This window comes from Dipodomys spectabilis, unplaced genomic scaffold (assembly GCF_019054845.1).
Source record: "Dipodomys spectabilis isolate Male_0828 unplaced genomic scaffold, ASM1905484v1 ptg000375l, whole genome shotgun sequence".
Classification (NCBI taxonomy): Eukaryota; Metazoa; Chordata; class Mammalia; order Rodentia; family Heteromyidae; genus Dipodomys; species Dipodomys spectabilis.
The window spans coordinates 864,678-889,431 of record NW_024871052.1 but is presented as its reverse complement, the minus strand read 5'-3'; the positions used below and the strand labels follow the sequence as shown (position 1 = coordinate 889,431).

The 24,754-nt window shown below is 61.9% G+C and overlaps 2 protein-coding genes across 5 annotated transcripts; one reads left to right on the top strand and one right to left on the bottom strand.

Annotated features, from left to right (window-relative positions):
- The first annotated feature begins 2,803 nt into the window (after positions 1 to 2,803).
- On the top strand, positions 2,804 to 16,375 carry Dbn1 (drebrin 1). Of its 4 annotated transcripts, none has more exons than XM_042667087.1 (14): positions 2,804 to 2,947; positions 7,004 to 7,059; positions 7,832 to 7,944; positions 8,240 to 8,314; positions 8,638 to 8,784; positions 8,902 to 8,979; positions 9,460 to 9,611; positions 9,716 to 9,779; positions 12,612 to 12,671; positions 12,768 to 12,891; positions 14,158 to 14,328; positions 15,033 to 15,724; positions 15,975 to 16,077; positions 16,232 to 16,375. In XM_042667087.1, exons 1-14 carry the CDS (start codon positions 2,862 to 2,864, stop codon positions 16,300 to 16,302), a joined length of 1,992 nt encoding a protein of 663 aa, XP_042523021.1. In that variant the 5' UTR covers positions 2,804 to 2,861; the 3' UTR covers positions 16,303 to 16,375. The 4 variants fall into 4 exon arrangements, with proteins under 4 accessions (XP_042523021.1, XP_042523020.1, XP_042523019.1 ...); XM_042667086.1 differs by having other exon boundaries at positions 15,972 to 16,077; XM_042667085.1 differs by having other exon boundaries at positions 15,027 to 15,724.
- Positions 16,376 to 17,331: 956 nt separating this feature from the next.
- Positions 17,332 to 18,667, bottom strand: Prr7 (proline rich 7, synaptic). The gene is made up of 2 exons (XM_042667122.1): positions 18,014 to 18,667; positions 17,332 to 17,896 (listed from the first exon to the last, which is right to left on the bottom strand). The coding sequence occupies exons 1-2, from the start codon at positions 18,429 to 18,431 to the stop codon at positions 17,502 to 17,504; spliced, it is 813 nt and encodes a 270-aa protein (XP_042523056.1). The 5' UTR covers positions 18,432 to 18,667; the 3' UTR covers positions 17,332 to 17,501.
- Positions 18,668 to 24,754: the final 6,087 nt, after the last annotated feature.

Sequence of the window (24,754 nt, the reverse complement as noted above, 5' to 3'; positions counted from 1 at the left end):
GGCCTAGCTTTCTGCTCATGAATGGTGCTCTACCACTTGAGCTACAGCTCCATTTCCTGTTGTCTGGCAGTTAATTGGAGGTAAGAATCTCAAGCACTTTCCTGTCTGGGCTAGCTTTGAACCGTGATCCTCACTCAGATCTCAGAGAGGATGACAGGCTTGAGCCACCAGTGCCCAACCCCCAAATTGTTCTTATATAGAAAACTTATTAAGAACTATAGTTGGTAACCAGGCACCGGTGGCTCACGCCTGTCATCCTGGCTACTCAGGAGGCTGAGAGCTGAGGATCATGCTTCAAAGCCAGCCCGGGGAAGGAACGTCCATGAGACTCTGATCTTCAGTGAACCACCAAAAAGCTGGGCGTGGAACTGTAGCTCAAGTGGTAAAGCAAGCGCTTGCCTTGAGCAGGAGGCTGGGCAGGGATGGGAGGAGCTGTGAACTAGCAAGGGCGGAGGCCAGAGATACAGATGGCTTAGCATCTGCCTCCCTAGGGCTCCCATCAGCCCTTGCTACAAAGCTTCCCCCTCCCCTGAACTAGGTGTGGGGAGAAGGCCAAAGCCCTGCCTGGCGCTCCCCGTGGCTGGGCTGGATCCTCACTATGTTTTCATCCCATCCATCCAACTTCACTATTTGCCATCTTCATTGTATTTCAACACACCTACCAACCAGTGGGGCAAAGGTCTTGCCTTGACCCCATCAGGGCCTGAGGCTGAGCGGGAGGAGGGGTGGAGAGACTGCCAGGGTTAGAGAATTTGTGACAAAGGTGGGTACCAGGCTGGGCACTGGTACCCTGTCACCCTAGCTACTCAGGAGGCTAAGATATGAGGATTGCGGTTCAAAGCCAGCCCAGGTAGGAAAGACCAGGAAACACTTATGTCCAATGAACCACCAGGAAACTGGAAGTGGCGCTGTGGCTCAAGTGGTAGAGCTCTTGCCTTGAGCTGAAGAGCTGAGGGACAGCGCCCAGGCCCAGAGTTCAAGCCCCACAACCAACAAAGGCTAAGGCAGGGGCTGGTAAAAGTGCTTTGAGGTGTGTGTGTGTGTGTGTGTGTGTGTGTACACTGGTATTGGAATTTGAACTCAGGGCCTTGTATTATTCTTTCTTCTCTTTTGTCGGTGATGAGGCTTGAACTCTGGGACTGGGCACTGTCCCTCAGCTCTTCAGCTTAAGGCTAGAGCTCTACCACTTGAGCCACAGCGCCACTTCTGGTTTCCTGGTGCTTCATTGGAGATAAAGGTCTCAGGGACTTTCCTGCTGGGGCTGGCTTTGAATCCTCATCCTTCAGATATCAGCCTCCTGAATAGCTAGGGTGACAGGCATGAGCCACAGACACCCAGGTAAGGGTCTTTGTATTCTTGCTTAGCTTTTTCAACTCAAGGCTGGCACTCTACCACTTGAGATACACCACCACTTCTGGCTTTGGGGTGGTTAGTTGGAGATAAAGAGCCTCACAGACTTTCCTGCCTGGGGTTGGCTTCAAACCTCGATCCTTGATCTCAGCCTCCTGAATAGCTAGGATGGCAGGCATGAGCCACCAGGCCTGGCTGTGCTTGGAGTTCTAAAGATATTCTTCTTGTTGCAAAGTGCTGGAGGAAGTCCAAAGTGCTTCCTACTCACTGAACTCAGTGCTGGGCTGGAGCTCAGGTTGGCCTAGGTGCTGGGGTTCACCTCCCTGGAAAGCAGGGTGACACCAGGGGTTTCAGGTCCTCTAGGTGATGGTGCACGGACCTTTGGGAAGTTTAGGTGACAGGAAGCTGGCCCCAGTGCCTTGGGAGGAGCTGTTGCCCTGGGGATGCATTTAGGGTCCCGTTGGGAGGGGAGAGGCTTGGGTCAGAGAAGGTGGAGAATTTCCTTGCCAGGCCCTGGGGACTCACTCCCGCCTGCCTGCCAATCCTAGCTACCACAGGAGGCTGAGATCCGGAGGAGTGAGGATGGAGGCTGGTTCGAAGCCAGCCTGGGCAGGAAAGTCTGCAGAGACTCTTCTCTGCAGCAAACGACCCAGAAAGAGCCGGAAGTGGTGCTGTGGCTCAAGTGGTAGAGCGCTGGCCTTGTGCACAGAGAGGCTGGGGGGGGGGGGGGGCAGTGCCTGGGACCTGAGTTCAAGCCCCAGGACTGGGGTGTGTATGTGTGTGTGGGGAATTTCCAGGCTGTATGGAGGGAAAAGGGTTGGGGGGGGACATAGAAAGGGGGAAAATAAAGCAAATAGTAGGGTGCAGACGGGATGGGGGACCAGGGGCCAGGGGCGCAGGGAGGGAGGTAGGGGGCAGCTGGGGGGGGGAGATGCTGTGTGCAGGAGCTGTGTTTCCCAACGTGGGGGGGGAGTGGGCTGGTGGGGGGGTTGAGGGGGGGATGAGGGGGGTCAGAGGGCAGGGGTGCAGGGGTGGGGAGGGAGCAGCTGGGGGGGGAGATGCTGTGTGCAGGAGCTGTGTTTCCCAACGTGGGGGGGAGTGGGCTGGGAGGGGGTTCTGGGGGAAGGGATGGGGGGACAGGGCAGGGGTGAGGGGGGGTGCGTGGGGCCGCCCCGGAGCAGGCTGGGAAGTGGGGGGGGCGGACCCCCTCGTTCTCCCTCCTCCCCCCACCCCTCCCCCGGGGGGGGCGGCGCTAGGACCGAGCGGGCGGGAGCGGGCGGGAGGGCGCGGGGCGGAGCCTGCGCCCCCCGCCCCCCGCGGCCCGCCCTCCGCGCGCCCCTCCCCCGGCCGCGGCGCGGCTCGCGGCGCTGCAGAGGCTCCGAGGCGGCGGCGAAGGCGCAGGCGGCGGCTCCGCGCTCCCTCCCCGCCCGCCCGCCCGCCCGTCCGCCCGTCCGCCCGTCCGTCCGTGCGTCCTCGCGCGCGCGCGCGTGCGGCCCCCGTCCGGCCCGAGCATGGCCGGCGTCAGCTTCAGCGGCCACCGCCTGGAGCTGCTGGCGGCGTACGAGGAGGTGATCCGGGAGGAGAGCGCGGCCGACTGGTGAGCCGCGGGCCCCGCCCGCCGCCCGCCGCCCTTTGTCCCCGCGCCGCCGCCGCCGCCGCCGCCGCCTTTGTCTCCATCCGGCCCCGCAGCGGGGGGGGGGGGGGGACCCCGCGGCCGGGAGGGCCGCGCCGCCTTTGTGCGCGCCGGGGAGGGGCCGGGCGCGGGTCCGACCCCAGCCCCCCCCGCGCCCGCCCCGGGGCGCACCGGCCGGCCAAGGGCACCTTCGCCACCCCGGGGCGGGGCCGCGCGGGGGTCACCGCGCGGGGAGGGGGGCCCGGCCAGGCCCCGGACGCAGCACAAAGGGAAGCCGGGGCGCGGCGGGGGGGGCGGGCCCCGCCCACCGGGGGCTCCGCCGGGCGCCCCCCCCCCCCACACCCCGATCGGGGGTTCGAGGCCACCTGGCGACCGCGAGAGGAGCGGGGCGGGGTGGGGGGGACCGGGCCCCGGCGATCCATGGATGGGACCCCGCTGCCTGTGGAGGGGACACCCCCGGGGGGGGAGCCCCGGGTGGATGCACAGACCCCCCCCTCCTGCGCCCCCCCACCCCAGCCACCAGGAACACTGGGCCCAGCCGAGGGAGCGGCCGCCTCTCCCCCCCCCCCCAGCTGTTGCCTCCCCCCCCCCCCCCCGCCTGGGGGGAGAGGGGGAGGGGATGGACCACCTGCTCTGGGCAGAGAACCCAAGGGGTTCCACCCGGCTCCCCCACTCCTCATTCCTCCAGTATCCTTCCCAGGGGCAGGGGCCCATTCCGTGCCCAGGCCCCCTGCCCGCCCTTCCTGGCCGTCAGGAGATAGGATCTTCTTCCCCCGGGAAACTGAGGCAGAGTGGGCACCGGTCTGAGGGACCCCACTGGGGCTGGGCTCGCCCTCACCCCAGGAAGGGACACTGAGCAGGGGGGACCTGGGGCAGGGGGGGGGACCCTGGGACAAGATAGCCAGGCGTCCCTGCCCTGGTACTGCAGTACTGGACAGCAGCCAGGCCCGGAGGGACGCACTCGAGGCCGGCTCTGGTGCACGGTCAGTGGCTGGAGAGGCCAGAGCTAAGCCCCAGTTAGCTGAGCCGGCAGTCAGCCCACCATTGTCCCAGCCCTGCCCCTGGGGGTGGGGTGGGGTGGAGGCTTGGGCCCCGCCTGAGAGGCACGGCCCACCCCTGAGCAAACCCCCTTGCCCTCCAGCCTGGGGGACACTCTGACTGCACCCCTCCTTACCCTGTCCAGGCCCCAGAGTCACCGCTGTCCCACATTCTGCCGGGGTCCCACCACCCGGGAGCGGCCACGTGGCCAAAGGCAGTTATTCATCCCTGCCGTGCGTCAGCCCCCATCTGGGTGGTGGTGTGTGGGACCCACGCAGATGCATGCACGCGTGCGTGCCTCGCGGAGGCACACATTTGCTCGCTCCCCAGGGCCCAAGATCGCCGTGGGTTAGCAAGGTGTGAGAGTCGTGTCCTGCCAAAGAGTGTCCCCAGTGGGTCAGCCCGGCGTGGGGTGAGACCGCAAGCCCGGCAGCTCACGCCTGGCATCCTAGCTACTCGGGAGGCGGAGAGCTGAGGGTTATGTAGTTCAAAGCCAGCCAGGGCTGCAAGGTCTGTGAGACTCTTAAAAGCTCTAATGAACCAGCAAAAAAGCTGGAAATGGAGCGGTGGCTCAAGTGATAGAGAACCAGCCTTAAAGGCCTTGAGGTCAAGCCCTAGTATGAACACACACACACACACACACACACACACACACACACACACACACACACACACTCAGGCCAGGGTATCCTGGGTAAGATCGCTGGGTGGGGGTGGGGGTATACTCCTCTCTGGTGCTCTTGAGGAAAGACTGGGCCTTTCTGACTTTGGCATCCTGAGACTGGACCTCTGAGCCTAGAACTCCCAGTCTCCCCCTCCCCTTCCCCCACCCCGCCTGGCCTTGGTCCAGTTCCTGTGGTCTGGACGGTTTCCAAGAGTGGGTCACCGGGCACTGTAGGTTGAGAGCTAACAATCGCGGTTCGAAGCCAACCCAGGCTGGCAAATCCATGAGACTCTTAGCTGCAGCCAAAAGCAGGAAGTGGAACTGTGGCTCAAGTAGTAGAGTGCCAGCCTTGAGTGAAAAAGGAACAGTACCAGGGCCCTGAGTTTGAGCCTCAGTTCCCTCCCCGCCCCCTCCACAGAGTTGGGGGTAACATCCATGCTCTGGGCTGGATCCAGAATCTGGCCTCTGCCTTTACAGAGACTTACAGCCTTGGGTTGCGATCTTGTGCCAGGCTTGGAGCTGGGGAGATGTGTAGATTCCAGGTCCCCCTGTTCATTTCTCCAGCTCCCAACCAACCTAAGCCAGGGGTGCCTCTGGTGTTCACCATCCCTGGTCCATGGGTGCCGGGAGCCAGATGCCTCTTCCGGCCCGGCTTCGGGGAGGGACGTTTTCAGGACCCTGGGTTGGAGGAGCCATCCAGTGTGGCCCCGTTGGATGGTCTGAGCACCAGCAGGTCAGCATCGCCATGCTGGGCTGGGCGGAGCTGATGGATGAAGGCTCGCTGAGAGGAAGTCTTTGGACCCTGTCAAGTGGGAAGTAGGGGTGTAGGCTGGGAATGTGGGGTGAGCCACGGTGTGTCCAGCAGCATCTGGGAGCTCCTGGCCTCCGGTTCTCCTCTGTGAACTGATGGGAAGTAAGGATCCACCCTTCTTTGGTCTCTTTGTTCCTGGGCCGTAGGTTGGGGGGGGCAGCCGGACAGCTGGCCAGGCAGCTGTGCTGGCAAAGCAGCTGCTAGGGCAGTGGCTGGGGCAACAGTTGGACCAGGACCCCTCCCTGCCACCCCCCTCCCCGGCCCACCTGTACCCCCCCCCCTTTTTTTGGAGCTAGGGGCTAGGAGCCATTTGGCCCTGGCTACAACTTCCGCCAACGGCTTGGGGCTGGGGCTCGGAAGACTCCCCCCGCCCCCTTTCCTTCCCAGCTCTTCTCCCTTTTCTTCTCGCCTTTCTTCTTTTCCTTCCTCTCCCTCCTTCTCATCCCTCATCTGTCCTCTGTCTCCCAGCGTCTCCCCCTCTCTTTCCTTCCTCCATGGCCTCCTCCTCCTCCTCTCCTCGCCACCACCCCCAACCCCACCCCCAGCCTCCTGCCTCGGCCGTGGAGGAGAATGGGAGTCTGAGCTCTCGTGAACCTCTGCGAGATGGGAGGCCTCCTTTCTAGCATTTCCTTCCGTGAAAATGGATGCTGTGTGGCCTAAGGGAGAAAGGGGGGGGGGAGGGTGGAAAGGCTGCTGGGTGTGTGTGTGTGGTGGGGGGCGGAGAGGAAGAGGACCCAGGAAGGCTGCAGGGTCAGCTTTCTGGCCGGCTTGAAAGGCCAACAAGTCCCAGGAGGCCTCAGCTAGGGCAGTGGCCGCCCAAGGGCTGAAAGGCTAGGAGAGCAAAGCCATCTGGGGGCTCCCCCCCACCCCCGCCCCGCCTGGAATCTGGGATGTGGAGGGGGGGGGCGTGACTGGAGATTGAGTCTGAGGGCGGGTCTCGGGGGTCTTTGTGTTCCTGGAGACTGCAGCTCTGGTGGGCCGGTGCCTGTGCCAATTGCTGGGTTGCCATGGTTACCCGGGGATGCCCAGCACTGAGCATCAGCTTCTCCTCCTCCCTCCCTGCCTCCCTCCCTTCCTCCCCACAGGGGGAGGGGCAGCGGGTACCAAGGCACGCGCCAGGTAGATTCCTGGCGCTGGCCAATGAGGGCTGAGAATCGCCGTCGCCAGGAAACGGTAACCAAGGAACGGTTGCCTTGGGAATCTCCATCGCACACCCGCTTGGCTGGGTTGTGGGCTGCCAGGGAGGGCCAGGGCCGGCCATGCCACCCGAGCCCGAGCCAGCCCAGCTGAGCCCTTTCCCCCTTTCCCTGCCCACCCCTTGGCCCTGGCCCGCCAGGCTTGTAGGATGCCCCCTGCTGGGCTGCAGCTGGAAAGAATGCCAGGCTCCCTCCCCCTTTCCAACCCCCACCCCCATCTCCCCCCATCCCCCTGTGGGATTCCTCTCCCCACCCAAAATTGGCTGCCTGGGGCCCTGACTGCTGAGCTCCCCACCCCTCCCTCTCCCCAGGGCTCTGTACACTTACGAAGATGGCTCCGATGACCTCAAGCTTGCAGCCTCCGGAGGTAAGAATTCCAGCCATTCCTTCCCTTTTCGCCCCGCCCTCCCCTCCCCCCCCCACTTTGTGGTTTCCTTCCCCACCCCACTGGCTGCCAGCCATCCTCCAGCCTCCCGTACACTTGCCTGGCCCCTGTCCTTCTCTCTTGTCATCTTCCTTTTTCTTTTTTTGGTCAGTCGTGGGGCTTGAACTCTGGGCCTGAGCGCTGACCCTGAGCTCTTCAGCTCAAGGCAATCGCTCTACCACTTGAGCCACAGCGCCCCTTCTGGTTTTCTAGTGGTTCGTTGGAGATCAGAGTCTCACGGACTTTCCTGCCTGGGCTGGCTTTGAACTGTGATCCTCAGATCTCAGCCTCCTGAGTAGCTGGGATGACAGGCGTGAGCCACCACTGGCTCCTGGCGGGTCCTTCTTGTTTGATGGCTGAGAAGGCTCAGAACGGGACATAAGATAAACAGCCATTAGAGCAGGGGCCTTCGCTGGGTGACCGAGATTGGCACCCTTTTCTCCAGTGCCGGAAGACTTCATTAAGGTGCTGAGCACCTGGTAGAATGTGCAGATAGAGATGAGGAGGTGTGAAAAGCAACACCTGCTCAGTCCTTTCCCACATCAGGCCCTGGAGGAGAGAGAGGCAGAGCGAGGTCTCATCTGGCCCTGGCCCCAATCGCATACAACTTGGGGGGGGCCTCCAGATCTCATGGGTGAAGATCTCTGGGGGTTCTGGGTCCTCTGTGGGATGTGGATTGAGACCCGGAATCCTGACGTCCTCCTGATCTCCCCAGAAGGGGGCTTGCAAGAACTTTCCGGCCACTTCGAGAACCAGAAGGTGATGTACGGTTTCTGCAGCGTCAAGGACTCTAAAGCTGCCCTGCCAAAATATGTGCTCATCAACTGGGTACGTGCCTGTGCCGTGCTGGGGGACTTTCCAGCCCCCCCCCCAAATTCCCATCCCTCTTGGGTCGGTCGTGGGGCTTGAGCTCTGGGCCTGGGCGCTGTCCCTCAGCTCTTCAGCTCAAGGTGAGCACTCAACCACTTGAGCCACAGCACCATCTCCAGCTTTTTCTGGTTCTGTGGTACTGAGGAATCGAACCCAGGGCTTTTATGCATGCTAGGCAAGCACTCTACTACTAAGCCACCTTCCCGGCCCCTCTCGGGCTTTTCTGATCTCCTCTTTACTGGGTACTTTGCAGGTGGGTGAAGACGTGCCTGATGCCCGGAAATGTGCTTGTGCCAGCCACGTGGCTAAGGTGGCTGAGTTCTTTCAGGTGTGTTGCGGGGGTGGGGGTGGGGGGGTGCCCAGGCTCCCCTGTGTTCTAGGGGAGGGGTGGTGATAACAAGAGGCAGTATCGATGCCACCTGAACCCCGCTTTCTGTTGTTTTTTGCCGGTCCTGGGGCTTGAACTCAGGGCCTGGGCGCTGTCCCTGAGCTGCTTTGGCTCAAGGCGAGCGCTCTACCACCTGAGCCACAGCGCCACTTCTGGCTTTTTCTGTGTCTGTGGTGCTGAGGGATCGAACCCAGGGCTTCGTGCATGCTAGGCGAGCGCTCTACCACTGAGCCCAGCCCCTGAACCCTGCTTTCTTGTGGAAGGGCGTGGACGTCATCGTTAATGCCAGCAGCGTGGAAGACATCGATGCAGGCACCATCGGACAGCGGCTCTCCAACGGGCTGGCCCGGCTCTCCAGCCCGGTGCTACACCGACTGCGGCTTCGGGAGGATGAGAATGCTGAGCCGGTGGTCAGTGTGGGCCTGGGGCGGGCAGGCCCCTGAGACGGGGGAAGGGGGCGTCTCTACTCCCCGGTCTGTCTGTGCATGCGAGTTCAGTCGTCATTGCCAGGCTGCTTCCTTCCGCAGGGCACCACCTATCAGAAGACTGATGCCGCCGTGGAAATGAAGCGGATTAACCGGGAGCAGTTCTGGGAGCAAGCCAAGGTGCAGGACCCCCACCCTAGTGTCTAGTTCCCGTTGGGTGTAATTCTAAATCCCCAATGGTGTGTCCCAACCCCATGTTCCCACAGCCCAAGGAGGGAGTCCTTTAGGCCTCCTGTGCTTTCCTCCTGGTGGGTCACGCCTGTCATCCTAACTACTCAGGAGGCTGAGATCTGAGGATCACAGTTCAAAGCCAGCCCGGGCAGGAAAGTCCGCGAGACTCCTATCTCCAATAAACCACTAGAAAACCGCAAGGGGCACTGTGGCTCAAGAGGTAGAGCGCTGGCCTTGAGCTGAAGAGCGCAGGGACAGCGCCCAGGCCCAGAGTTCAAGCCCCATGACTGACAAAAAGATTCCTCCCTCCTCCCCCCACCCCAAATTTCCAAAATAGTCCCCCTTCTCAAGCCCGATCTAGGGATAGGCTGGAAGGGCAGGTCCTCCCTGATGCTCAGGGCCTGCCCTTCTCTGGCGAGGGGCTTGCAGAAAGAGGAGGAGCTGAGGAAGGAGGAGGAGCGGAAGAAGGCCCTGGACGCCAGGCTGAGGTTCGAGCAGGAGCGGATGGAGCAGGAGCGGCAGGAGCAGGAAGAGCGGGAGCGGCGCTATCGTGAGAGAGAGCAGCAGATTGAGGAGCACAGGTGAGCCCCAGCCCGCAGGCCCAGGCAGATGCGCCCCCCCCCCACACCGCTCCCCCCCAGGCCACCACCCACCCTGATGGGGTGCCTGCCGCTTGTCCCTCCAGGAGGAAGCAGCAGACTCTAGAAGCTGAAGAGGCCAAGAGGCGGTTGAAGGAGCAGTCGATCTTTGTAAGTTCTTCCCCAGGGCTTCCAGACTCTGGTCAGGGACACCAAGATGGGGGGGGGGGTGTCCATGTTTTTGAGGCTGTTTCAGTGGAAAAAGCTGGAAGTGGCGCTGTGGCTCAAGTGGTAGAGCGCTCGCCTTGAGCTGAAGAGCTGAGGGACAGCGCCCAGGCCCAGAGTTCAGGCCCCACGACCGACAAAAAAAGAAAGAAAAGCTTGTTCTCATTAGAAGCCAGTGGCTCACGCCTGTCATCCTAGCTACTCAGGCGGCTGAGATCTGAGGATCCCGGTTCAAAGCCAGCCCGGGCAGGAAAGTCTGTGAGACTCAACATCAATTAAGCATCAAAAACATCGTGGAAGTGGAGCTTTGGCTCAAGTGGTAAAGTGCCAAAAATAAATAAATAAAATCTAAGGGACAGCATCCAGGCCCTGAGTTCAAATCCTAATACTCCCCAAAAGTTTGCAGAGCCACATGAATGAATACGGGCCGGTGCTTGAGTCTGCTTGTCCCCACATCTGTGGACATTGGGAATGAACCCCTCATCTGTGGATGGCACCGTGACAATCACAGCCAACTCAGGCTGTGAAGTAGTGGGGTTTGAACTCAAGGCCTCCCACACTGTAGGCCTGGATTTACTGTTTGCTATTTCAGAGATTCCTCAAGGATCAGATTGGAGTGGGGTGTGCAGTTCAATAAGGGGGAGACTCCTGGCAGATTTGGGCCAGTGTGGCTGAGGAGCCCCTGGTCCACATGAGGCTAGGAGGGAGGGGTCAACCTGTTTTTATCGGGACTGGCACCAAATGGCTGCCGAAGGCACTAATCACATCTGTCTCTGGAGATGCTGTGTGGTTGGTAAACCAGCCTGTAGTGCTTATCCAGGTACCAAGTACCAAGTGTCTTCTTGAAAATTAACTGATGCATGTGTGTGTGTGTGTGTGTGTGTGTGTGTGTGTGTGTGTGTGTGTGTGTGTGTGTGTGCGTGTGTGTGTGCGCGCACCACAACTCCCCTTCTGGTTTTTTGCTGGTTTATTGGAAGTAAGAGCCTCATGGACTTTCCTTCTCAAGCTGGCTTTGAACTGCCATCCTCAGATCTCAGTCCCCTGTGTCACTGGGATGACAGGTGTGAGCCATCTCTGCTCAGCCAGACATCCTGTTTCTTTTCCACTTGATCTTCCACCCCCTCCGTTTTCCCTGTGAGCGGCAGGGGACTGAACGAGAGGCTTTTTGGTCTAGTTAGATCACAGCTTGTGCTGCTGGCACGTGTGGACCTCAGTCTTCATCCTGTTCTGCTTGCGGGGCGGGGGAGGGTGACCCCAGGAACAGGAAATGATGGCCCAGTGTCATCTGTGCTAAATGCTAGGAACTCCGTGTAGGAAGCAGGGAAGGAAATGATCCCCATGGACTGAGGATTGTGTGTGTGTGTGTGTGTCCTGAGGATTGAACTCAGGGCCTGCGCACTGTCCCTGAACTTTTGTGCTCAAAGCTACTAGTGTCCTATGACTTTGAGCCACAGCAACCATTTCCAGCTTTTTGATGGTTCACTGGAGATAAGAGTCCCATAGACTTTCCTGCTGGGGCTGGCTTTGAACCACCAGACCTCAGCCTCTGGAGCAGCTGGGATGACAGGCGTGAGCCACCGGCACCTGGCTCTTTTCCCTGGAGGCAGTACTCAAAGGGGCTGGACTTGGTGGGGATCAGGCATAGCCAGGGCGGGGCTCTTCTCCTATGCCACGTTGCAGTGGTGGGAAATGATGCTGTGGTTTGGGTTGAGGAGTTTATGTCAGTATCTCAGACTATGCCTGGCATAGGTGGCTCATGCCTGTAATCCTTAGCTTACTCAGGAGGCTGAGATCTGAGAAGTGGAGCTGTATGTAGCTCCAAATGGTAGAGCCCTATTATTGAGCACAAAGTCTTAGGATTGGGGATCAGGCCCTGAGTTCAAGTCTTGACAATCACCACCAACCCCCCTCCCCCCCCCCCCCCAAAAAAAAAGCTAGAAGTCATGCTCAAGGGCTAGCTGTAAGCAAAAAAGCTCAGGGACAGCACCCAGCTCCTGAGTTCAAGCCCCAGGACCAGCACTAAAATAAACACATTTGAATAAGATGAAATCTCAGCCTTGGTGGGCAAGTTGGGGCGAGGTAAGGCAGTGATATAGGAGCCACTGCAGCTGTTGTAAGAGGAGGAGGGGGTCAAGCAGGAGCTTGCCCAGCTGCCATCTTAAAACCTAACAAGGCCAGATACAGTGATTCAAGCCTGTAATCTTACCTGCCTGGCAGTTAGAGATCAGGGCAATCCTGGTTCCAGCCCAGCTCAGGCATAGAAGTTTGTGATACTCCATCTCAACCAATGGCTGGGGGCGGGGATACACACTGCCAGGGAACCTGGCAAGATGCATAGACCTTAGCTTGAAAGTAACCAATGCACTGGGCGCCGGTGGCTCACGCCTGTCATCCTAGCTACTCGGGAGGCTGAGACCTGAGGATTGTGGTTCAAAGCCATCCCGGGCAGGAAAGTCCATGAAATTCTTATCTCCAGTAAAAAACAAAACAAACAAACAAAAAACTGGAAGTGGCGCTGTGGCTCAAGTGGTAGAGCGCTCGCCCTGAGCTGAAGAGCTGAGGGACAGCGCCCAGGCCCAGCGTTCAGGCCCCACAACCGACCAAAAAAAAAAAAGTAGCCAATGCAAAAAGGAGCTCAGGCATGGCTCAGATGGTAGAGCACCCGCCTAGCAAAGTCCCCAGGTCTTGAGTTCAAGTCCCAAGACTGGCACTAAAAAGAAACCCAACGAACAGCCAAGAGAAGAGGCGAATGCCCAGGACACTTGCTTTGCTTTCCAGGGTGACCAGCGGGATGAGGAGGAAGAGACCCAGATGAAGAAGTCTGAATCGGAGGTGGAGGTGCGAGCCTGGCGTGAGGGGAGGGGGGGTAACCGGGGCTGCCTGCGGGACCCCGGCCAGCCCAGCTCCAACCCCTCTCCCCCCCTGTGCTGTCAGGAGGCGGCTGCCATCATCGCCCAGCGCCCTGACAACCCTCGGGAGTTCTTCAAACAGCAAGAGCGAGTGGCCTCGGCTTCGGGCGGCAGCTGCGATGCACCCACACCCTTCAACCATCGACCAGGTAGCCCCCGCCCCCCTGTTCCCCCCTGACCCTCCTACTCCTCAGGTGATGCCCCCCTCTTCCCCCCTCCAACCCAGCCTCTGTGGCAACTCTTTCTTGGAAGAGAGGAAAAGGCAAGACCGCCCTCCCCCCACCTCCACCCGTGGCTTGCTGGGTGGCAGCGCCCCCTGGAGGGTGGAGGTGGTAGTGTTCAGTGTGTCCATGTTGGGTCTTGGCTGGGCAGGGGCCGGTGCTTGAGGTCCACTGGGCAGTTCGGGTGTGGGTCAGGGCACATCGCTGGCTGCCGGGAGCCGGCCCAGCTGGGTGGCTAGGTCTGGCCGGAAGGGGCTTTGTGGGTGCATGTGCGCCGGGCTCTTGGCCTGACCTTGGCGCCCTGGATCCCGGGGTTCTCCTGTGTGTTTGGCTTTTTCCCCTTTGCAGTTTCAAACCTCCCTCTGCGGTGCCCTTCCACACCCTGTCTGCTGGTCTCAGTGTTTGCTTGGTCCTGCCTTGGTTTCCCCCCCGGGGTGGGGCAGGCTGCGTCCCTGGTGCTGTTGCTCTGAGCGGCTGGGCTGGCCGAGATCGTGGCGGGCTCGTGGCTGTGTGTGCCTGGCTGGTGGTGCTGGTGGCAGCATCTGGTGGCTTGAACCTGCGGCCCCCTCCCGCTTGGCTGAATGTGTGTCCTGGCTGGAAGGGGGCTTTGGATGCCTAGGGCTGCCCTGGGGGTGGGGGGGCCGGGTGAGGCCTTGGGGCAGGGAGGGGTAGGAGAGACTGACCCTCTCTTGTCCTCTGTCTCTTTCTCTGTCTGTCTCTCTCGGCAGGTCGTCCGTACTGCCCTTTCATAAAGGCATCGGACAGTGGGCCTTCCTCCTCCTCCTCTTCCTCCTCTTCCCCTCCACGGACTCCCTTTCCCTATATCACCTGTCACCGCACCCCAAACCTCTCTTCCTCCCTCCCATGTAGGTAGCAGCCCCAGGCCTCGGCGGGGGGTGAGGAGGGCCCCGCTTCCCAGAAGCCCCCTGGCCCTTGCTCCCCCAGCCTGACTGCTGACCTCTGCTGTCTGTCCCCAGAGCAGGTACTGCCTGCCTCTTGCCCCTGGCCCCGAGGGCCACTGGCCCCCAGGGGCCTGGTTTACAGGGTCTGAAGCTGTGGTCCGGCCCCTGGTGGGGGGGGCCTGGGGTGCTCCCAGCCCCCCACCCAGACTCCAGAGATGAGGTGGTGAACAGTCCTGCTCCCAGCTGGCTCCCCAACCCGCGCTGACCGGCTCTGGGCTTTTGTTCTCTACAGGCAGTCACCTGGACAGCCACCGCAGGATGGCACCCACCCCCATCTCCACCCGGAGCCCCTCGGACTCCAGCACGGCCTCCACCCCTGTCACTGAGCAGATCGAACGCGCCCTGGATGAGGTCACAGCTTCTCAGCCTCCACCACTGCCTCCACCGCTCCCACCAGCTCAGGGTGAGAGGAGGGGGGTGGGGGGGGGGCTCCCAACAACTTCTTAGGCTGGAAATGCTAGGTTGCCATAGTAACAGCTCCCCAGGGACCTGGACCACCAACATCATCCACCTCCACCAACCTACCCCTTCCACATCACTACCACCACCCCTCCCTCCCCTCCCGCGGCAAGGAGTAAATGTGACAAGGCAGAGGAGCCTTGGCTTTGCCCCTTTTCTGCGCCTCAGACTCATCTCTGTTGTGGGTATTAGGATTTCCTGCATCAGCCCAGTAGCTTGAAGACACCAGATTTACCGCAGCTGGGAGCTGGCAGCTCACACCTGTCATCCTAGCTACTCAGGAGGCTGAGATGTGAGGACCAAGGTTCAAAGCCAGCCCAGGCAGGAAAGCCCATGAGATTCTGATCTCCAGTAAATCACTTGGAAATCTGGCAGGTGCATTGTGGCTCAAGGGGTAGAGCCCTCGCCTTGATCTGAAGAGCTGAGGGACAGCGCCCAGGCCCAGAGTTCAAGCCCCACAATTGCCCCACCAAAAATAAAAAAGATTTCCTGGGTCTGCGCAGTGGCTTGAAGACACCAGATACAGCGACGGCAGATGGCACCAGGCTTGCTTTGGCCAGAAGTCATTCTTGTCTTACTGGGTGGGTGGACGGGGACCTTCCGCAAGGGAGGGCTGACCACATCGTTTCCTCCGTTTGTGTGTGACAGATACCCAGGAGCCCAGCCCTAGCCTGGACCACGAAGAGACCAGCAAGGAGGCCCGAGCAGCCCCAGCCGCCGCCGCCATCCCCCCCCAGGCCTGGGCCGGCCCCGTGGAGGAGCCCGCGCGGGCGCAGGAGCCTCCCCCAGGGCGAGGAAGCCCCTTGGAGGACTCGATGTTCTCCGAGCCTCCAGAGCCCCCCGTCCGGGCCGCCCCAGAGGAGCCTGCCCCTGCCGACGCCGCTGCGGCCGACGCCTGTACCGCTCACACCACTGACCCCGACACTGCCACCGCCGTTGCCAACACCCCCGCCCCGGCCAGCCTCATTGACCTATGGCCTGGCAACGGGGAGGAGGCCGCAGCACCCCAGGCTGAGCCTAGGGCCCCCACACCGCCCTCGGGTGCTCAGGTCCCCCCGGCCCAGGTGCCTCTGCTGGACGAGGCGGCCCGGGAGCCGCTGCCGCCGGCCAGCGAGGGCTGTGCCAACCTCCTCAACTTCGATGAGCTGCCTGAGCCGCCCGCCACCTTCTGCGACCCGGAGGAGGAGGAGGAGGCGGTGGAAGGGGAGCCCCTGGCCGCCCCCCAGACCCCAGCTCTGCCCTCCGCTCTGGGGGAGGTGGAGCAGGAGGCGGAGCCGGAGCTGGAGCCGGAACCCCACCTGCTGACCAATGGCGAGACCACCCAGAAGGAGGGGACGCAGGTGGGCGGGGCTGCGGCCTTAACCGGGACCCAGGCGGTGGGAACCTCCGTTCCGCGTCCCTGGGACCGTTCGGCGGCCGTTCCCTAGGGCAGGGCATCCGCGTTTCCCTGGCAACCACTGGTGGGCCCCCATTGGTTGCGAGGAAACAGCCTCGGGTCTTGATTGGTCGGCCCCAATCCTGGTGGGCGGGGCCCAGTGACCCTGCCTCCTTTCTCCCCCCCCCCCCTCCCCGCCCGCCCCACCCCAGCAGGCCAGTGAAGGGTACTTCAGTCAATCACAGGAGGAGGAATTTGCCCAATCGGAAGAGCTGTGCGCCAAGGCTCCGCCCCCTGTGTTCTACAACAAGCCTCCAGGTAGCGCTCCCCGGGCGGGTGGACGGACGGACGGACGGACGGACGGACGGACGGACGGAGGGGAGGGAGGCGTTCTGGGGAAGCGGTGGGGTTTGGACGTGGGCCGTCTGGGCTCGTCTTCACCCCCCTCCCCTTCCCTCCCCACCGCCCGCAGAGATCGACATCACTTGCTGGGACGCCGACCCGGTGCCGGAGGAGGAGGAGGGCTTCGAGGGGGGCGATTAGCGGCGGCGGCGCCCTCCGGCTGCCCTCGCCACGGCCGCCCGCGCCGGCGCCGGCCCCGGCCAGACGGCCCCCGCAGCGCCTGCGTCCGCAGCAGCTCCGCCTGGCACCCGCTCCGAACTCCGGCCCCGGGCCGGGCCTCGCCCGCTTCCCTCCCCGCGGGGCCTGACGTGTCCAGCTTCTCTCTCTCTCTCTCTGTTTTTTTTAAAAGTTGATAGGAGACTTGTACAGTTGACCGGTTTTCTTCCCGTTTGGTAGTTGAGACGCTGTTGCCGATTCCGCCCCTGCCCGCCCGGTCCCGGTCCCGGTCCCGGTCCCGATCGTAGCTTAGTCCTCCCCGGCCCGCCCGGCGGGGGTGCGGGCGGAGGCCTCCCCGGCCGGGCCGGCGCCGGGGGTGGAGAGCTCCGGTGGGAAGATGCCCCCCCCACCTCTTTTCTTAGTTTTATGTTTCTTGGAGAAAAAAAAAAATATCACTTTGTATTCTCTGTCCAGGGCTTCAGAAATTTTGCACGAATTTTAAAACATGGCAATAAATGGCTCGTGGCTCTGGCTTCCCGGGGACCCGCCCCTCCCTTTCTCTCGGGCCCTCCTCCCCCGGCCTGGCCCGCGGCGGCGGCCGGCCCCGCGGGGGCTCCGGGCGTCCCGCCTTCTCCTCCCGGGCAGGTCCCCGGCGGGAGGCCCCGGGCGCGGCTCGGGGCCGGGCTGTGGGGGGCTCTCAGCGCATTCCTCTTGGCTCGGCCTCCTTTTTCACGTTCGGTAACCTGGGTTTTGGTTTTTGGTTTTTTTTTTTTTTGGAAAGCACAAACTTCTGTAACGGGTCGTGCTCATGTCTGTTAATAAAAGAGATCCAGATCCCGTCCGGCCTGCTGCTGTGGGCCTCCAGGCGCTGGCCTGGCCCCCGCGTCCGAGGCCGCAGCGGGCGGGGCGCCCCTGGGACCCATCTCCACGGCAGGCTAGGGGGGCCCGGGCCGCCTCCGGCTCCGGGGACCTGGGGACCTCGGGCGCGAGCAGCGGGGGCTCCCTCCGCTTGTACCAAAGCAGATCACACACCTTTATTATCCTCAAAATGTAACAAACGGGGTAAGAAATCCCGCCCTCGCCCTCCCCCCCGCCCTTCCCCGCAGTCCGAGGGAAGCGTTTTAAAAAGCCCCGCAGTCAGGCCAGGAGTCCGCCGGGCGCGGCCCGCGGCGCCGGGCGCCCCTCTATACGGCTGTAGTCCTCCCGAACAAAGGGATGGAGACCGGCAGGCGCCAGGCCCCGTGCTCCAGGGGCTCGCGGCCGCCGAGCTCCGAGTCGGTCCAGCTGGGGAAGACGCGGCGGCCGCGGTCGGGCTGCAGGCAGAGCGCGGGGCAGGGCGCGGCGGGCCGCGGCGCGCTGGGCAGGTGCAGCGCCGAGCTGTAGCCCCGGTCCAGGAAGAGCGGCTTGTAGCTGGGCGGCTGCTCCTGCTTCTCGGCGCTGTCGCGGCGGCTCAGGAAGGGCGTGACGATCTTGCGGTAGAGGCCGCGCGTGTCGGTGAGCACCTCGCTGTAGGGCGGCGGCGGCTCGGCCATCAGCACCGCCTCTTCGTAGCACGGCGGCTTGGACATGTCCGACTCGGCTGCGGGGCGGGAGGCGGCCGGGCGCGGTGAGGCCGCGGCGCCCCCGCCCCGCGCCCGCCCGTCCCCCCCCCCCCCCCCCCGCCCCGGGCCGGCCCCGGGCCGCCGTGCGTGCTTACCTTGGCGCGGGTAGCTCCAGGGCCGGGGCGGCACGGAGAGGTGCGGCGGCGGCGGCGGCGGCGGCGGGTGCGGCAGCGCGTGGTGGTGCGGGTGCGCGTGCGCGTGCGCCGGCGCGGGCCCGTGGTGCAGCAGCGGGTGCGCGTGCGCGTGCGCGTGCGGCGGCGCCTCCAGGCGGCCGCGGTGCGGCGGAGGCGGCGGCGCCAGGCCCGGGGGGCTCCCGGCCAGGCTGCCCTCCAGCTCCAGGGGCTCCAGCTCCAGGGCGCGCAGGTGCTGCTCGCGCAGCCGCTCCTCCTGGCGCCGCTTGAGGCGGCGGCGCAGGAAGCTGCAGAAGCAGCAGAGCAGGACGATGAGCCCCCAGATGAGCCAGAAGCCGGCGAAGCACGTGAGGAACGTGTAGGTGCCCTGGGACATCACCATGGCGGCGGCGCGGGCGGCGGCGCTCGGCGGCTTCACTGGACGCTGCGCTCCCCGTCGGCGTGGCCCCGGGCCCGCGCCCCGCTCCCGGGCGCCGCCGAAGTCACTCGGGGACCCGAGGCCGGGGGCTGCCTGCGGCGGGGTTGCGGACGCGCGCGGGCCGGCGGGGGGCAGCTGCGGCGCCCGCTCCTTCCCATGGCGCCGGCCGGCCGGCGCGGGCGGCCTCACCCGGGGCCGCGGGCGACCTGCGGGGCGGACACCGTGAGGGGAGGGCGGGCCGCGGCCCCGGCGACCTCCCTCCCGGCCCGCGCGGCCCCGGGGTGGGGGGGGAACCCCGCGCTCCCCGGAGGCCCGGTGACGTCACCGACGGCGATGACGTCACGCCCGGAGGTTTCCCCGGGCAGGGCTTCCCCCGCTCCGCCGCCCGGGCCCGCGGCCGCCCGGACCGGCAGGGGGCGCGCGAAGGCCGGGCTCCGCCGCCGAGCCCGAGCCGGGGACCCCGCCGCCCGCCCCGAGGCCCCGGCCCCGTACCCCGGGGCAGCCCCGCGGGGCTCGGCCGCGCCTCCCCTCCCCACCCTGATCCCGTCCCCTCTACAGCGGGAAGACTGCATGCAGCTCCGGTCCGCCCGGCCCCTCACTCCCCGCCATCCCAGCTCTCCCTGAGAGAGGGCAGAAAGGCGCTGACAGCGCAGAGGGTGGCAGGGCGGCAGGTGACGGTCACCACCCCCGGAGCGCAGGGGAGCCTTCCTTGGATGCCCTCTGCCAGGAGCCTGAACACACACGCGCGCACACATGCACACCCTGTGCGCACACACATGCACACCCGTGTGCACACATGCACACACGCGCTTGCACACACACCTGTGTGCACACATGCACACCCGTGCGCACACACATGCACACCCCGTGTGCACACATGCGCTTGCACACCAGTGCGCGCGCACATGCACACGCGCGTACATGCACACCTGTGCGCACACACATGCACACCCGTGCGCACACATGCACACGCGCTTGCACACATGCACACACGCGCTTGCACGCACACACACCCGTGCGCACACATGCACACCCGTGCGCGCACACATGCACACACGCGCACATGCACACCCGTGCGCACACACATGCACACCCGTGCGCACACACGCGCATGCACCTGCACACATGAGCACGCACACACACACACACACACACACACTCTGCGTTTTCTTGTGGTACGTCACAGATGAGGGGCCGGGTCGCGATCAGCTGTGTCACGTGAACCCAGGACTGGCCACGGAGCCCGACCCGAGTGGGTGGTCAGTGCTGCTACTTGAACCTTTTGGGGTCTCTTCCAGGAGCTCCAGCCCCGTCCCCCGTTCCTGGAATACCCCCGCGTGCAGGCACTAACCCCGGTGCGGCCCGCAGCCGGCCGGAGCCCCCGGCTGGGAGGACACCAGGCCAGCCACCACCCAGCCTCTCCCCAGATGGCTTCTGTCTGCCTTCCCTGGCTGCCTCCAGCCATGTGCCACTTGGTGCCCGTGCCAGTCCTTCTTCCCTGGGCCTGCGTTCCAGAACAGACAATGGCAGAACAATGGCTCTGCCCGCCCCCTCGACAGCCCCCCCCACGAGGCTGCCATGGCGACGGAGCCCAGATAAAAACACGACGCTGCCAGTCACCGGGAGTTAATTAAATCTGTTCTCCTGTTCCCAGAGCCCTCAGGAACAGGAATGTTTGGAGGAAGCCAGTGCTAACTAGGGTCCCCCAGTTCACAGGGCAGAAAGGCACTTCTGAGAAATAGGTCAGGGTCCAGGCATGGTGACCTGGCTCACTGGCTGGCAGGCCCAGCTCGCTGGGGAGGCCAGGGCCGGAGGATGGAGTCCCAGAGCCAGGAGTCTGGGACTATAATGAGACTTCATACACGCCGGGCGCTGGTGGCTCATGCCTGTCATCCTAGCTACTCAGGAGGCTGAGATCTGAGGATCGCGGTTCAAAGCCAGCCTGGGCAGGAAAGACTGTGAGACTCCTATCTCCAATAAACCACCTGAAAACCAGAAGTGGTGCTGTAGCTCAAGGGGTAGAGCGCTCACCTTGGGCTGAAGAGCTGAGGGACACCGCCCAGGCCCAGAGTTCAAGCCCCACGACCGACAAAAAAAAAAAAAAAAAAAAGGACGAAGGACGTACACATGCCACGTGCTGGTGGCTGGGTAAGGTCATAGGGGTACTATGGCCTTAGCCACTCAGGAAGCCATCAGGGCTTGCTCCATGCAGAATCTTCTAGATTGGCAACGCCACCTTGTTCGTGGTGGTTGTGTCCATTTGACAAATGAGGAGCTCAGAGAGAGAAATGATTTGCACCTGGTCACGTGGTTCATTGGAGAAAGGTTCAGCTCGCATGGAGACCGTAGGGCCCCGTTCCCTCCCCTACGGGAGCAGCTGGATGTGTGATTGAAGAGCTTGGCATCTGTGGGCACTTGGTATCTGTTGGCAGCTCTGCAGGCACTGGGAAGCCTGGCCAGCGAGCAGCCAAAATACACACTCCTTTTCCTTCCTGTTCCTTCCCATTAAGTCTTTAGGGTGCCTGGCTTCTAGCCCACCACAAGATGTCCGGGACGGAATGATAGGCCCTGGCTAAGAGCCGGGTCTGTGCCCTGAAGGTGCACAGCTCAGGCAGGCTGGGCAGTGAGCGAGACAGGGTGGGCCACATTGGCAAATCTGCTGGGTGCTGTTCACCCCTTGGCCGGTAGGTAGGAACCGTCCCATTAAACAGACTGGGCAACTGGGCAGGAGAAACTAAGCAGAGGTCTTATAAGCTGAGCTGACCCTGGGACCCAAGCCTGGCTCTGACACCTAGTGGTCTGATGCTAAACTTTTTCCTCCTAGGCCTACAGCGGTGCCCTCTACCCCCACCCCCCGGGGCTGGAGTCTCATCTGAGACAGACTGGCTGCTCAGTACATCCAGCCCATCCTAGATGCTCACTACCTAAGCATGGAGAGGTTCAGACCTTTCCAAGTCGCCCCAGAGCCTGGCCGTTACATGGCCCCTTGCCTCTGGGTGTACTATGGGCCTCATTGGGGAAGCCATCCGACTTGCACCCCAGACTCCCCTGCCCCCACCTTCCAGACTCGGCATCAAGCCCCCGCTGCCTGTCCAGCTCCACTGTGAGGACCCCTGCCCTTCACACAGACTCGGCTGCCATCTTGGTTTTGTTTGGCTGCTTCTCTTTGAACAGCCCTTAGGATGCCATCTTGATTTGTATGTAATGCTTTTGGCTTATGGCTTTACCTATGTGGCTCAGGGCATGCTCACCAGGAGCACAGCAGGGAATGGAAGTGAGACTCCCCAGGCTGCCTCAGTTTCCCCATCTGACCAGGTGAAGACGCCCAGCCCATGCACAGGGCGTGGTGACATGTAACAAGTATCAGCTCCAGGGCAGCTGCTTTTGGGCACGCAATGTGGCGATGGGCGGTCCTAACACAGTTCCTGTCTAGGGGTGGATACCAGAGAGCCCAGTCTTAGGAAGCATGTGGTACATGAGAATCCCTGGCTCCAAGAGAATGAGAACCAATGGCCACAGGATCCCTGGGCTCTAGAGCCGGACTGCATCGCTGTGGGCACCTTACGCACTGCTCTTCAGTCCCAGAGATCTGCTGCTCTGGGGGCCTGGAGCCCAGCAATGAGCCTGCTGTTCCCATCCTCAGCGCGCAGCCAGGACATCTGTCTGGGTCCTAGCTTCCTGTGAGTGCCTTGCCCTGGCCTTGGATCCCATGCCAGGACGCTGGGTCTCCCCCCACCCACCTTCCTGCTTTTCATCTCCTTCAGCTTCTGCTGAACCCACAGCACCTCTACCTCTCCTGCCTCTCAGACGGTCCTGCCCTTAACACAGTTAAGGGCGGAGCCTCACAAAGCCCCACTTCTAGCATTTGGGTCCCTAGGTCTGGGACGAGGCCCACAGTTTCCATTTCTAACAAACTTCCAGCAGATGCTGAGCTGGATGATCTAGGATGTGACCCCGATGCTGAGTAGCACCCTAGGTCACGCCCTTGCCTCCCCGATCATTTCCTGGCTGTCAGTCCTGAGCGGCCCCAGGGCTGTGTAAGAAGAAAGCCCAGTGATTTCAGAGTGTTTAGCCCTGGCCTGTGTCTGACACCAGAGGCTCCTCTGCCCTGGCACACCGTAGCTCAAAAGCCACTTGTTGGAGAAGCGGCTGGAGGTGTCCAGTTACCGGTTTGATCTTTTAGCTATACGAGAGAGGACACCTCAGGAGCTGGGTCTGCATCTAGTTCATTCCTGAGTAAGTAATGTCGGCCATTCACCAAAATATCACTGAGCAAGGAGCCATCACCCAGCTCTCGACCCTCACTGGGTGGATTAGAAGCAAACCGAGAGCCCACACATCTATGAATAAAAGGAAAAGATGACGTGGAGAGAGGAAATCCCAGGGCCCGGCCTGCAGGGGCTCTGAGTGACAGGATGGAGCTTCGGGTTCTCAGAGCAGAGGGGTGTAGTGTGGTGTGTAGGGGGAGGGCAGGCTGGAGGAGGAAGGTGCTGGCACCTGTCCCGCATGCCTGGCACGTCTCTAGCCTCTGCAGTCAACACCCAGCAAGCAGATGCTGTCATCCACTCTGGGGCGAGGATGCAGGCTCTACAAGGAAGTGGGCCAGGTCAGGCGTGTGGAGTCTGGTGGTTATGAAGCAAAGTCCAATGTCTTGGCAGGACAGACATTTCTGGGAGGTGCTAGTGGCCGCTCCATACCTTTCCCACAGCGCAACAGATGAGCAGGCCAGAGGGAGGTGACAGGACTTGTCTCCACTCCTAAAACCAGCCAGGTGCAGAGCTGCCCACAACCTCACTTCTGGTAAGGCGAAGGCCCTGATGGGCTTGGCCCCTGTCCTGTTGGGAGCATCTCCTGACCTGACCCTGACCCCCTGCCTAACAGTCTAGAGCTTGGGATCTGCCAACAAGAGGCTGGCCCGGGGACTGGCCAGCAGAAACACCTTACAGGCTGCCCTGGGGTCTCAGCTCTGGTCTTCCTAAGGGGGATGATATTCAAAACCAGCCTCTTCCCCTAAAACTTCATTCCTGTGCCTCTGACCCTCACCAAGTGTGGGAATATTGCCTCACTCATTTGCTGAGGTAGAACAACAGAATACAGAGGAGAGACCTTGGGTCCAAATCGCAGGGTTGCTAGCTGAGCCAGGAGACCCATACCAAGAGGTAAAGTTTCTTCCCCAGAAGACCTGCCTGGTAGTGCCAAGGGGGAAGTACCACCACTGAGCCTGCTGTACAGAGCAGCCTGCGACCAGCCGAACGCCAGCATCCTGCAGCCGCGGAGCCTCCCGTGAGCAGCCTGCCCGCGGCCGCTCCTGTGCTCAGCCTTGGCTCTGCCCTGGCTATCAGTGACCACCGGTCTCAGGCTCGGGACCCTCTGCCTACGTGCAGCTCATGGATGCGTTTTGCTGGCCCAGCAATCTCTTTTTTCAATATTCTGATCGGCTGCCAATAGGCGAAACCAGCCCAATTTTACATAAAGGTCTAGCTCATCTAAAAAAGATAATGAAAAGGACAAGCTGGTTGTACCAAGTCTCACACAGTGGCATCCATTAGAGCTAAGCTGCTCCCAGCTCCCCCCCCCTTACTGATTTCCACTTCCCCCCCTTTCCCCCCCCCCAAAAAAACCCCATTTGAGTAGCTAACCTCTGAGCTAGACTGGGCACCCCCAAAGCCCATCTACTGTCTGTCTCATTGTCTTGGTCCATCTTTGCTGCCTTCTGCCAGCTGAGAAATCTACAGGACCTGTGTACTACAGACTAGGGGGTTCTCAGAGGGGCTGAGCAGCACCCCCCTGCATGGTCTCAGCCAGAGAGAGAAAATGGAGGGAGGAAGTCAGGCAGCACAGCAGGGACACAGTCATTATATATATATATATATGGATGATATATATGGATATATGGATGGATGGATATATATGGGTATATATGGGTATATATGGATGGATATACATATGCATGTGCACACACACACACACACACACACACACACACACACACACACACACACACACAGGTCTGAGATAGCAAGAATCCGGCTGACTTGGATGGAAGAAGGGAAGCTACACTAAGGCTTAAAAGACCAACAGGACGTGTTGGTGCGTTCAGGGCCGCCCTCTGCCAGGCTCCGGGGTTCTTTTCTGCCCGGGGTCACATGCAGCAGGGCCGCCAGGGGCTTTTGCCAACCACTTGTGGTTGTCTGACCTTGGGCAGATCACTTCACCTCCCTGAGCCTCACAGTCGTCTCCCCCCCTCTACGATGGAGGGGGGAGGAGAGGGAGGTAATAAACTTACC